General features: G+C 37.4%; 1 protein-coding gene across 1 annotated transcript in view; it reads left to right on the top strand.

Moving 5' to 3' along the window:
- Positions 1-8,000, top strand: part of LOC121324850 (cytoplasmic FMR1-interacting protein 2-like) — a 63,366-nt gene extending 55,366 nt beyond the window's left edge. Inside the window, exons 26-30 of the mRNA XM_041267062.1 lie at positions 515-587; positions 1,296-1,390; positions 5,057-5,295; positions 6,294-6,441; positions 6,830-8,000. Of these exons, the coding sequence (XP_041122996.1) occupies positions 515-587; positions 1,296-1,390; positions 5,057-5,295; positions 6,294-6,441; positions 6,830-6,997 (723 nt within the window). The 3' untranslated portion in view covers positions 6,998-8,000. The remainder of the gene's footprint in view (positions 1-514; positions 588-1,295; positions 1,391-5,056; positions 5,296-6,293; positions 6,442-6,829) is intronic.
- Positions 8,001-14,415: the final 6,415 nt, after the last annotated feature.

Raw genomic sequence — 14,415 nt, forward strand, 5'->3', positions numbered from 1 at the left:
GTAGTAGTGGTTTTGTATTACATTTTAACATGTTTATTTGAGTAGGTATTTTTTACAAGTTGTTAGATGTTGCAGACTCTTTCAGCTAAGCTGGTGAGTGGTGTATAAGGCTAGCTCAGTGGTTATCAGTAGCATCCTCAGGTTTATTTCCAGGACAGTGAGAAAGAAAAGTAAAAACTGTTAAAAGCTATGTGCTCTAAAAATGTATTTTCTTGTTTGTTTCATTTATGTATTTATTTTTTTAATAGATGTGCCAAGTTTCTTGGCATGCAATTCTTGGAAGTCATTGGGGTCTAATAAACCACCCTAAAATTTACAACTTTGATTTTCTGTGAACCTCATTTCACTGTATATATTGATTGTAGATTTTATTAAGTGGATCAAAAAAAACCATAGCCAGCTTAATATAGAGGTGAAGGTTTTTGATCTGCCATTATTTAGGTAGACCCCATTGACACTAGACACTAGTTAGCAATAGCGATGGTGCAGTTTAAATACAGACTTCTTTTTCTAGTCCCAGGAAGAAGTTTGTGATTTACTTCACGCAGCACCATTTCAAAACATCCTGCCCAGAGTCTACATAAAAGGTAAGTTAATCTGTTTCATCTTTTACTTCTCTCTTAATTTTTTGGACCGTTTATAACAAAGAGGCATTGATCAGCTTGCAGGTATTGAGGTTATTAATAAATCCTACCATGCCATTCAGTTTTGACTAAGCTTTATAAAGTAGAATAACTGTTTTTAATAGAACTGTATATTAAGCTAAAATGATTGGTCAACTGCCAGTAAGACTCCTATCTAAATGCTGACTTTTTATTTTCAGTGTTATGGAAACTACAGTACTCTTCACTTTGACCTGTGACCTAATATGACTCAAATATAGTGTTGATGTGATTTTTTGGTTCCTGGCTTTATACCCGATATTGTATTGTGATTCTCCTGGTCAAGTTTGATTGTGGATGTCGTACATGAAAAATGAACCCTTTTATGGCAGTACATTGTCCCCATAGGCCATGAAGAGCTAAATAATAATATTCAATTGCGCAAAACTGGATATTCAGCTATCCGGAGGAGTGTAATTAACTTGGTATTTAATATAAACAGGTTAGTGCTCAAGCATAGGATTCATAAGAAGTGGTTCAATTATACATGCATGAATGTACAGAATACTGTAAAGGCACATCTTTCACTATAACTGATATAAAACAGCTTGACGCTGTGCTCTTTGACTGGGGGGAAAAATTAGTTAGAAAATACTCCTAATTGATCAATGTCTCTTTCTTTTCTTTGAACAGAGGGAGAGCGTTTAGAAGTGCGGATGAAAAGACTAGAGGCAAAGTATGCACCACTTCATCTGGTTCCCCTGATTGAGAGGCTCGGGACCCCTCAGGTAAGGAGTCTGTAGTACCTGTAGTAAAGTAATGTTGCCAGTAGGGGCGTGTGACAGGGTCTTCCTCAAGTCACGCGTGTGGGTAGCCGCTGTTCAAGCATACAGAGAGACAGAGGTGGTGTTGAAACGCCGGCACAGGCACGCAGGATTTATTAACAACAAACAGAAAACGAAAGTAAAATAAAGGCGGTCATGTGACGTTACCAGCGATAGTAACGCACAGAGGACAAATACAGCAAACTGTACAAAAAGTGCAAAATAAAACACAATACCCCAAACTATAACTCAAAAGGTGCCGTGAAAACGGCAGGCCTTGCAGCAGCCCCGAGCAATCTCCCGCGGATGTTTTTAAACTGATGGACACTCGGTCGAGACCCGCCCACTTGCTGATTGAGGACCAGCACAGCCAATCACTTGCTGCCCTTCCCTCAACCAAGCATAGCAGGCAGCAAGTCTCAATCGAGCGCCCGTCTGTAAACAATAATACAATCAAACTAATCAACTCCAAAACAAATCACAATAAACCCATTCCCACATAAATCACACCAACACTAATTTACCACTGTGCAGGGCAATCGCACTGCCACAGGGCGGTAGTGATTATAAGCACCCTTTCAGATGCAGTGAGTGATGGCTTCTTTGACACTACCATTTTGGTGGATTAACCTTAGTTTTTATAGTGTCACCTGTTATTGTTATAGTTTACAACATGTGCAAAGCTTGGTTTAATCCCTACAAGTCCTGTTTTCACAAAATAAGTTGAGTCAGCTACACGTCAGGGTTAGGTCATCATCCTGCACCCAGTCATGAGTTTCAAAACCCTCCCTATTTAGGTGCATTATTGAAATGACCAACAGAGATCAGATCCCTGCTAAAGCCCCTTTCACACTGGCATGCTCTACTCGGGTCAGGATCTGGTGTCATGCAGGTCGGCTATGTGATTTCACACTGCTTTTAATAAAGCAGGGTTGACGTGGGTGCAGACGCAAGTACACAATGCACGTATCCATGCCCTGGAAGCAGCTTGTTACGGACGCTTCCATCCAAACTTCTCTGGATTGAACCATCAGCCCAATGTTGATTAGAGCAAATGTTTCAACATCCCTGCTACAATCTGGCTCACGGTGTGTCTCAATCAACAAAAATGTGGCTAAATAGAATAAACAGAAACGTTCCTTGTGGAAGTGAAACCTTTGCGCAGAGATGTCTGTTTGCTATTGCGTTGGCTCACAAATGGCCTTCGTGCATTTTGTCTTGCTCAGCCCTGGTCAAAGTGTGCCAGCCCACAACCTATAGGTCGCTGGGACCCAGGTTAACCCAGATCTGACCCAGGTATGTGGTTTCACACTACACGGTATTGTGACCTGGGTATCCAGAACCCGGGCTTGGACCGGGGTAGGAGTAAAAGGGGCTTAAATCTGCTATGACATGGATGCACTTACATATCACAATAGGAGATTTTTTTGTCCATTACGAGTTATTTGTGCAGCTAATGAGAAGGAACTATTTATTTAGCAGATTTCATATTTGAATCCTGCAGAATACAGAGCACTGCACAGTACATTACCTACTAACTGTGACTCATACATTGCATCATAACGCGCCTCTTTGTTGCAGTAATATCACATGTATTGTGTTATACGTCCAGTTGAATTAAGTTTCTTTTTGGCATCCTCTGCTGAAACTTGACGCCCTGTTTGTCATTCCCTAGTTTCCCTGTTTCACTTGACTTGATGCCTGCAGGACATTTGAAGAATGTGGCGTAGCGTGTTTATTCTGCCAGTTACAAATCCAACAACTGCTAAACCATGAGGGAGTGAGGCTTTATCATACTGACTACTCCTCCATGAGTAAATATAGAAAGGCTAACCCCACACTCAGTTATTGTGTTGTATGTACTGTAGTCATACAATGAGAGATTCTGTGTTGTCACAGGGGGATTGCATGATCTGGTTACATTAATACCCTTGTTGGACAAATCCTCTTCAGTAAGTTAAAAAATTGTTTTATTCCCCAGCCGGTTTGTGACTAGGGTTTCTATTTTATGCTTAAACTAGTATACGCAGATAAAGCACCCCAAAACAAAAGAGCTTATACCACTGTTTATCCTGTAAACACTGGTATGGCCCATGATGTATGAAAACAAATTGGGATTTTATTGAAAAGCATATTGCTGTGTTACACACAACACGGGATACGGTAAACTAATGCATGTCTTGTAAACACTGCAGTGAGTTCTGTAACCCTTTAATTCTACTGATGTTACAATTCTAAAATACAGGAGGCTCCACTCACCTGCAACCTGTAATCTTAAAGAGCAACCAGGTCTACTGTCATATACTGTTTCAGTCCTTATATGAGAATTTTAAAACCTCAAATGCAACCTTCATAGAGCTGTCAGAAATATAACTAATCTTTTGCCCCCTGCATCATTCTGCCCTTAGTGGATTTAATAAATGCTATATTTATCATATTATATCTTCTCAAGTTTTCATTTGAAATCAATGGTGGGGCAGTAAACCCTTCCTTGGTGTACTGGATATGAATAATAATCATTCATAATTTTTTTTGAAGTAGTATATATTATAAATGGTGAGAGATCACTGCCTGTTCTATTGCTAGGGGAATGTTGATAGACAACAAGGTGCTAATGGCTTATAATGGCCCTCAGAGACGCCTATTGTTCAAGGGTATAATGTAGGTTTCGTGAATGATGTATTGTAGCTGTTCCTGGTCAACACTACTGTGGGAAAGTGTTTGTCTTTCACTGTTTGTTGATTCATTGAGCTGCTTATAATAATAAGTTACAGTGCCAATAGAAAGTCTACACTCTCAAAATCTCCACCTTTTGTTGCCTTGTAGCCTAGAATTAAAATGCATTAAAGTAGTTTTTTTTTTTCATTTATCTGCTAATCCTACCCCACAACTTCCAAGTGAAAAAAACATTCTAGAAATTTGCAGAAAATTAATTAAAAATAAAAACTGAAATAGCTTGGTTGGATAAGAGCCCATCCCCCCTTGTAACAGCAATCCTAAATTAGCTGGGGTGTAACCAGTCGCCTTCAAAATCACACACCAAGTGAAGTGGCCTCCACCTGTGTTAAATTGTATTAATTCATTTGATTTCAGGATAAATTCATCAGTTCCTGTAGGTTCCCTCTGCTGGGTAGTGCATTTCTAAGCAAAGACTCAGGCATCTTTGCCAGAATCTATTACCAGAAATCACTTGACACTGGCGGGTTATCTCTGAGAATATACTGGAACTCTTTTACAACGAAGCTGTGGCAGATCAAGCTGTATAGAGTTGGTACATTATGTACAGTGACTCAAAAAGCTATTTCACTGACCCTGCTGAGTTAGTTACAAAATATTGCTGGTGTCCCTGAATAGTTAATTAATGAGATAGCTTATTCACAGAAGCAGTCATACGCAAAATGATGTTCCAGGAGTGTGATGGACTGGGGGTGGGATATTGCCGGTTCACTCCATTAGTGTCAATAGGTGGGAAAATAGCTTTTCAAAAAATGTATTTGCAATGCTGACTGTAATAGTTCAGCGTTCAGTGCAACACCGGTCAGTCACAGGAGGCCCGGCACCCTATTGGCTATAGGCAGATGTTTCTAATAGTTTGTCCAAACCCTGCGTTTTATTGTTGGTTTATTTTAGCAAATCGCCATTGCTAGGGAAGGGGACCTGCTGACCAAGGAGCGCCTCTGCTGTGGGCTCTCGATGTTCGAGGTGATCCTGACCCGAATCCGCAGTTACCTGCAGGATGCAGTGTGGAGAGGGCCTCCTCCCACCAACGGAGTGATGCATGTGGATGAGTGTGTGGAGTTCCATCGGCTCTGGAGCGCAATGCAGTTTGTCTACTGCATCCCAGTGGGTACCAACGAGTTTACTGCTGAGTGAGTAGTGTCCGCATTTCAAATCATTCATTTGTGTACACTCGTTTACACTTACTTTTTTTTTTTATTTGTTATAGTACTGTATCTGTCAGTTTACAGTATTTACGAACTTGTCATGTCAAACCTTCCCTCCCAAACACTCATCAGTTGTGATTTAAAACTATAGAAGCTAAATCTAATAGACAAACCCCATTGGTACACTTGAGCTGTAATGACAGTTTTTTAAACTTTATTTTAGTATTGGCTCAATTTTCCTGTTCATCTATTGTGAAAACGTAACATTTTCAAAGCAATTTCACCTGTGAAGACCTAAAACAATTGTCTACTAAATGTAGTTTCTACAGTTCTATATAGCGAGCGTTTGGGATACAAGTTTTTGACACTGCAAAGTCCACTGAACACAAAACCAGATATGAATGCAACCGATCAATTTAAACACAGAAGGCATTAGCCAAAATTTTTGCCAACTGGACTAATTTTGCGTTAATTCTGCAGGTAAAAAAAAAAATTGTTAATTTTGCAGGTAAAAAAAAATCCAACAATACCAAAAATACTTTTCCTAGAAAGTCAGAGTGTGAGAAATGACTTGTGTACTCAAGGATTTAACTCATGTGCTCCTATTTATTTCTAAATTGTACATTTCTTCTTTAAGAGAAAATTTTTTTTAGACACCTTCATTTCTGTTTTTATTTACCTATACTGAAGTGGCAACACAAATGTCTGTACAAAGAGGTAGTGGTACAAAGACTGCAGCAATGGGATTAATAGTTTACCTTGCTCATATTCCAGTGCATATACTCAGCGTTTACTCCATTCCCTAGGTCTTTAAAAGCGATGGTACAACATGTTTTCATATTTCGACCTACCAATGGTATCACAATAAAAACAATACTCAAAACACACCCACCAGGTTCTAATGCACTGGTATCACACTGGTCTCGCACTGCTTCCACTCTCATGCCTGTGCTGATGCTGTGTGATTGTGTGTTTCCTCACAGGCAGTGTTTTGGGGACGGGTTGAACTGGGCTGGCTGTTCCATTATTGTCTTGCTGGGACAGCAGCGTCGCTTTGACCTCTTTGATTTCTGCTACCACCTTCTGAAAGTCCAGAGGCAGGATGGCAAAGATGAGATAATCAAGAATGTGGTATGTGGAGATACTGACTCTCGGATAGGATCCTAACCTAATCAGGTTCATGTGTCAGAGAGAACGGCGTGTTGCCTCCATGTTGCAAATCTAGGTCATTGCACTTCTTGTCTCCTTGTTGCTTGAAACACCTGTTTTCACCCACCGAGATAAGAATGCTGCTTGAAGTATATAAACAAATCAACCATTCATATTATTTCTTATAACAACATTTATAAATTTCTGTTTCAAGTCCAGTTTTGAAATTACTAGTATTATTATTATTATTATTATTATTATTATTATTATTATTATTATTATTATTATTATTATTATTATTGCTACTACTGCTACTTGCATTTCTCAGCTACATTTTCTTCCTGTTTTTTTATTTGTTTTCGTCGAGTAGCCCCTGAAGAAAATGGCTGACAGGATCCGAAAGTACCAGATTTTAAACAACGAGATCTTTGCCATCTTAAACAAGTACATGAAGGCAGTGGAAACAGACAGTTCAACCGTGGAGCATGTGCGCTGCTTCCAACCCCCTATACACCAATCCCTGGCCACCACCTGTTGAAAACGACACACGACTGGCCTGTGAGATAGCAACCTGTCCGCCTGGCCTCTTGCAAGCTGGTATTAAGAGTGTTGTACATGCCCTGTACATGCTGTTCAAAATGAACAACCTGTTTGCCTTGTGTGATAGACTGAGAACTTTCAACTGACCATAGCATGCTCCTTATGAATTGTTTCAAAAGTTTAAGTGCACCATGTAAATGTGCACCGTGGTATATAAAACGATACCTCACTAGTGTTTACAAGCGGTTTATCACCGATACGGTCTCTGAAGAGATCAAGTATTTCTCTTTAATCCTAGAATCCTGTTTAGCAACTTGAGGCATCAGATTTCTTTCTTAATATGAATATCTAAACAATAAGAAATGCTATTGTACTGTATATAATAAGGCGTGTAGCAAGTTACGGAAAATAATACATTGTGCAGTTACAATCCTCAGTCCCCAAATGTAAGAATCCCTGTAGAATTAAAGGTAAACAATAAGACAGTAATGGGGAAGAGGTTTTGGCCATGTTACCCATGATATAAATACATAACTCTTGTAAATACGGTAGAGACAGTGCCAGTCAGGCCAGTCAGCTCTATGGTATCAATTGAAATCCTGTTTGAAGTTTTTGACAGGCTGTTTTAATAGGAGTTGATGTCATCTCACTTCAGGTAACATACACTGCTTTTAAGCTGTATCCACACTGGACATGAGCGAATCATTTAGAAGTCACTGCAGTGAAATGGGAGTATCCACACCCGCGAGCGATGCGAGTGACGTCGCTTTGAGAAAATTCTGCGTTGCTAAAATATATATTTTTTGTCGCATGACTGGAATGAAACTGGCCAATCAGAAACAAGGTTAACACCCTTGACACACGTCAAACACACGCCTCAAAACAAGTTAATCATGGACGACGAAAAGTTCATTTATGAGGTGTAGCAGTATCCATTATTATATGATTGAAAACTGAATGACTACAAAGACATCCAGAAGAAAGGCAATGCCTGGGTGGCTTGCAGGGGGTGCATTTAGCAGCACCAAGACATTATCTTTCTGATTATGCAAGTTGCATAAACATCGGTTTATTAAGAAGCAAAAATAAACTAAAAATAAATAAAAATAAACATTCACACAACTTGAACATGTGACCTCATTTAAGCTATGGCTTTTTCTTGGCTTGTTTGTTTGTTTGTATGAGAAATAACATTTTGTTCACTAGATTGTTCTGTGGCACAAATCTGTGACAAGAAGGTCTTCAGATATGCATAAAGTAAAGTTTTGTGGAGATTCACCAAACAGACATAAATATTATGGAGTTCCTACTATTCTAGTTATTGTAAAACAAAGCCAGCAACATGTTTTATACTATGTGACACATATATAATAATAATAATAATAATAATAATAATAATAATACTATAATATAACAACAATATGGTGATTATGTAGTACTTAACAATAATTGGTGATTATGTAGTGCTTAACAATAATAATAATAATGTTGTACTTTAAAATACTTTTAAAAGTTAATAACAAAAAGGATCAAAAAATAAATTTGTAAAAAAAAAAAAAAAAAAAAAAAAAAAAACACAATTGAGATTGCAGTAAGTTGTATATATAAATGTATAACAATAAAATAATTTTGTTGAAAATATCAGTTCAACTGTACTACTATTGTCCAGCAGTCTTCTGAAATACTATGACTACAACTGTACTATTACTACTCATAATATTCATAACAACAAAACTGGATTGTTTCCAAATCGTGTCTAGTGTGGACTGACATTAGGCGACTTCACTCATATCACTCTGTCCAGTGTGGATGCAGTTTTAATTTACTGAATGGCTTCAGATGATATTAGTTACCCTTCGTGAATGAAGTGATGGCCAAACCAGAATTAGAAATTAGCAGTAACCTAGCACAGGTTTACAATAAAACTATCAGTTCACAAAATGAGAGCATAATAGTGTAGCTGGAGTTCACACTTAAGTCTTTACGTCAATAATTGATTACCCAGCAGGTGTGCCCCAGTTAGGACTAGATCTGATTGCTCACATGTTCTTTCCCAAGTCTACAACAACACTTTATACCACAGAGGTAGCTTTTTTTTTTTTTTTTTTAATGCTGTGTGAAATCATAATTATAATTGTATGTTTGACAAACATATGATATGTTTCAGACCTCTTTGGCACATCAGTTTTGGTATTCCCATACATTGGGTTAGACACTGAAAGATCAGGGGCTCTGGGCCACCATTTTAAGTACATTTTACAGTTTTACGTACATACAAAACATTTGCAAAGAAAAAAAAAAGAACGGTTTATCCACTTTAATTATTAATCATAAGTATCTCTGGGAGGAGGATTCCCATGAGAGAGCCATACTGGGTTACACCTGTCATCCAGGAGCATTACCTCAAAGCAACTCCCTATTGTGTTTTATTGCGTAATCTGTTTGTTTTAAAATGACAAAAGAGTTGCTTTACCACACCTTTTTCAGCACATCTGTATTAGAGAGAGAAGAGACAGAGAGAGGTAGCTGTGACTGAGGCATGAACCACCAAGAATGTCTATCTGTTGAGAGGACAAAAGGAGGGGGCAGATGACCGTATGATTCTACCACTAACCGCTGTTAAGCAATTGACTGATGTTTGTTTTTCATTCTTTTGAGTTAAGTGTCAGTGTAGGTAAACAGAAACCAAGCACAGTAAAACTGGAGAACTGTTACGCATTCAATTGAAGGTGTTCTGCTGACCAAAAAGGGGTTTTTAATTAGATATAAGAATTAATCACTGAAAGAGTTATCGTTTTCGTTGTTTTCTGAACTCATTACAAATGTATCTTTCATATACCTTTCTGCCTAAAAACTGCTACCGGTATATGAAATGTAAACATTTTCCCCTTTAATGTGTGTGCGGTTATTCATGAAATCAAAAACAAAGGTATTCATTTTAACTCTCGTTAGCTTTTGTTTAATTAAAATGGTGAAATTTACAAATAAACTGTTGCAAAGCAACTCTGCAGTTGTGTAGATGTGCTGAAGTTCACACCTGTTAAGACAGAAAGCCAGCTGGGGCATTGTTGTGAAGCAAAGGATTAAGGCAACATCAAATCAGAATTACAATTGGAAAACTAAACAGAAATGTCCTTTAAGTAGATACAGGTAAGGGAAAGCAAAAGGCAAATACACAGGGAAGGGGTGCAAAATCCTAAATTATTAGATATCGTTGACATTTAATTGATCATATTCCTGTTGTGATTTCACTTTAACTATGTGCACTTCACACATCTCTAAACATTACTGGTTTGTTTTAGTTTCACAAAACAACATTGGCCAAGAAGTGCAAGCATCTAACAGATTTGCTTAGTTTGTTTTTACCAACCAACTGTGGTACCATGGTAAGTGCATATGGTGTGTCACATTACCTCAGTACCATTCCTGTTGCTTGCTATGGCAACTATTCAAACAATCCTCTTCCTCGTGGTCTACTATTACTCTAGGTATCAATGCGCTACAAAGCACACCTATTTATTCTGACCTATTCATGAACTGAATAATTTACATCTGCAGTCATAGCTTTTGAAAATTCATTTTTAACAGGGTATATTTGATACAGTAAGACCTACAAGTGGATGTCAAAATATTGAAAAAAAATGAGACATGGTGTACATCCTCTGGAGTACTAAATGAACCAGTGGAATTGGAGAATAAAATAATGTGTTTATTCCTTGCTGTTGAATTAGTCCTTTTGTGATTCGATCATGTATAAATATTTATTCATCTCGATAAACAGTTGGTTTATACAACAATATTATTAACAATCCTCACTTTGTATTTTAGCAGTGTCACGTAAATTATATTTTTTCATGTTGAGTTTCAAAAAAGCAAATGCATTTTGACAACTGGTTAAAAAGTGATGGAATGCATGGCCTTTGGTGTAAAATAATATTTTGTTTCATTTTCTCTACCTTTTTAACATTTTTTTTTCAGTTTAGTGTTTTTAATTGCTTAATTGGGTTTACTACGTTGAAATAAATAGTTGTTAAAAATGTTTAATAAACTGTATTTGTTGATACTGGTACATGAATCCATTGTATTGTTACAGAAAGGCTGAACATGTTATTTAATTTAAATTTTCTTATGATAGCATGGCAGGTGTAACTTATTGTTGTTAGTGTGGCATATGGTTTTGTTCATAATAATTTTGTATGAGTGCTATTATGTTCTTTAAAAACTCCTATAAGGATAAATACAAAGCATTGTTGTATCTCCATTAAATAAAATATAATTTAAACAAAGAATGATTTTCTATTACAAATGTTGTGACATTATTATTGTTAATATCATCCATTAAATGGGTTGTCATTCCTGGTTGCGTTGTTGCCTTTGCTTTCCTTTAATGTAGCAAGTGTCAAGTTTCTAGCCTCAATCTCTGAAACCCTGTAAGCGACACATACAAAAATGCAATTTGGCCTGATCAGATTCACAATGTACAGCTATGGCAAAAGGTTTTGCATCACCTAGAATTTTAAGATTGAGACAGCATTAAAAAAAATAAAAAAAATAAATACTATATGAACATAAAGCTGTGTCAGCATTGAGCACTCTGTACCAAATAGCATCATGAGTGATGCTACTTGATAGGTAAAAGATTTGAAAGACAAACATTTTATTAATTTGTGACATTTTTTTTTGACTATCTTACATGTGATTATATTATGTGTCTGGGGGGGTGTTACAAAGTGTAAGACAATGTTATATAGATCATCTGGGGGGGGGGGGGGGACCAAGGTCTGGGGGTAACCTCCACCCAATAGCAAATGACACCCAAGGTGTCAAGTCTAAAAATTAAGCCCTTAATGTAAATTACATATATGTTGCATATTTATGCGATCACATGACCTATATAAGCTAGGGGAGAGTTGTGTGCAATTACTCGGCAACATGCATGGGAAAGCATAAGGGTCTGTGACTTGGCATAATGCATGATATAGTAGGTGCTCATGCAGCCTGCTTGTCCCTGTGCTCTGAAGCTCCATTGACCAATGTGTCTATCAAGATAGTCTCCTGGGTGTTACCAAAATGGCAATGCCTGCAGAAATCCATCACAGGAGAAAAAAAAGGATCTCAAGCCAGTCATGATAGATAAAGGCCACAGACGTGTGCAGGTATTGTCATAGGCATGCTGGCAGGTGTACTAAAGTGGCCCAAATCACTGAAATCTTCAACACAGGACAATAAATACCAGTTTCCTCTCAAGCAATCCTCCATGACCTACATGATCTCACCTACAAAGGCTGTGTTTATTCAAAGTCAGTGTGAGTTTTTCATGTCTAGTTTTGCACCTTTTCTTTTGAGTCTAGTCCAAACAGGGTGTGGAAATGTCCTGTGAACACTGAAACACCTGGAGTAGCATTGTATTGACAGTGCAAGCAAGTCAAATTGAATACAGAACAGATTTAGAAGATCTTGCAACAGGGAAATGCAGGTTTTATGAATTACATTGTGTTGGACCAGGATTCAAAATGAAGAAGCTAGCAGCCTGTCTTTATGTACAGTGTCACACTTGAGTACAGATTTCACAATTCATGGATGCTTTTGCTTATAACTTAAGATCTGCTTATCCAATATAATTGTGTATGTATTTATGGTCTATTAAGATGTTGATATAACTGCTTATCCAGTTGGAATAATTCACAGAATAACACTTATAGGGTATATTGAGGTTGTCCATCCATATGTGTGTGGTGTGTTGTGTTTTTGTTACATTTTTACATTCGATGGATGTTAGTTACCGTGACCTACATGTTCATGCTACTTGATAGCTTTGTGTTTACAGTCGTGACAGGAAATACTGAAATACAGGGTTTACAGGGAAACAATGATGTCATAAAAACACTTCCCAAGGTAAATGAATGCGAGTTATAAACAGAGCTATTTTATTAGAGTGATACACATTCAACTGTATCTTGGTATACTGTCTACCAATTGAAGTACATGAAAGAAATCAATATGGGCACATTAAATATTGAAGTAAACTATTATTACACTTTAAATAACACTAGAATGCCCCCAAATCAATTGTGTGCAGTTTTGTTACTTAAAACCCAATGGAAACTTGCAAAAGGGGGATACTAGCCAAGGATAAAGCTTCAGGTGGGTTCTCAGTGCTTACAGCACAGGGAGTGAATCTATAGTGTGGTGGCAGGTTACGTTTTGAAACTGTAACCAAGAGCTTGTTTTATTAGGTCATAATAATATTATCTAATCTTTTCTAAAATAAAAAGCTCGTACAAAACTTTGTTTCCACTTGCAGAACAGAGCAACCCAAAATATTAGTCTTAAACCAGAGAGTGGTAAAGCAAATAGTGTGCATGATAAAACCAGGTATAGTCTGAGAATTGTAAATTAGAAGCTTTGTAAAAACGTCGTCTAAGTACATCTGTACTGGATGTATGCTTTTCGACTGGTAAACAGAATGAAGATTGGGTCCAATTTCTTTATTTAATACCACTAAAAAATATTATGCTGAAAATTTAAAAAGGAGAGGTTTGGGTACATGTGTTGCAATTCCTACAAATATAAACGGTTTCGATCGAGAACAAATGTGGTTGTAATGCTGTCTTTCAGGTTTGGCTGCAGACTGAGGTGAGGGTCACCTGTCCCGAAAGACTGACCCACCTGGCTTTAGGGTTGGTCTCTTAAAGGTAGAGGCGTTCCTTTTGTAATGGAATAAACACTAGATGTGAATGGAGACAACAACCACAAAAAAACAAAACAAAAACCACACACACCCCAGGCAGGGAAACGGGTATCGTTAAAGATAACAAAGATAACAAAGTTTCTATGAAATCGAATGTTTTACAAGTGTTTGTTAACTTAACAATGCGGAATGCATACAGTTAAATTACAACTAAGCCAAAAAGACAGGCGTGCCTTCAATTAAACCAAAGCAGTCATTTAAGTGATGAAGGTAGCTGAAACGTTTGTGTACGTGACTTGGTGCAACTGACTATTTGGAGTACAATACTTTGAGAATACTGCCGTTAATATCTTGTATGTTTGAACGTATATTTTATTCTGGAGTGGCCTACATTTCGGGAGAGGCTCAGAAACTGATTCGTGCCACCGCCTCTGGAAACAAACTTTGTTCACACTATAAAAATTACACTGAAACCGGTTTATGACTGATTAAAACAGAATGGCAAAAGCTTTGAATGACATTGGAAGTGTTTCATTTTAAAGCTAGTTATTGGGATTTGTTTAAATACAGTTTGCAACCACTTTAGAAAAAAAAAAAGGTTTAAAAGGTGCTGCTTAAAATGGACCTCGACAAGCCAAAAAAATATTACCCGCCAATAAATACTGGGACATTTATTGTTCTTTTTACCCAATCGAATCCTATATATTCACATTTTTACAAGAAAA

The sequence above is a fragment of the Polyodon spathula genome, chromosome 12, assembly GCF_017654505.1.
Source record: "Polyodon spathula isolate WHYD16114869_AA chromosome 12, ASM1765450v1, whole genome shotgun sequence".
Taxonomy (NCBI): Eukaryota; Metazoa; Chordata; class Actinopteri; order Acipenseriformes; family Polyodontidae; genus Polyodon; species Polyodon spathula.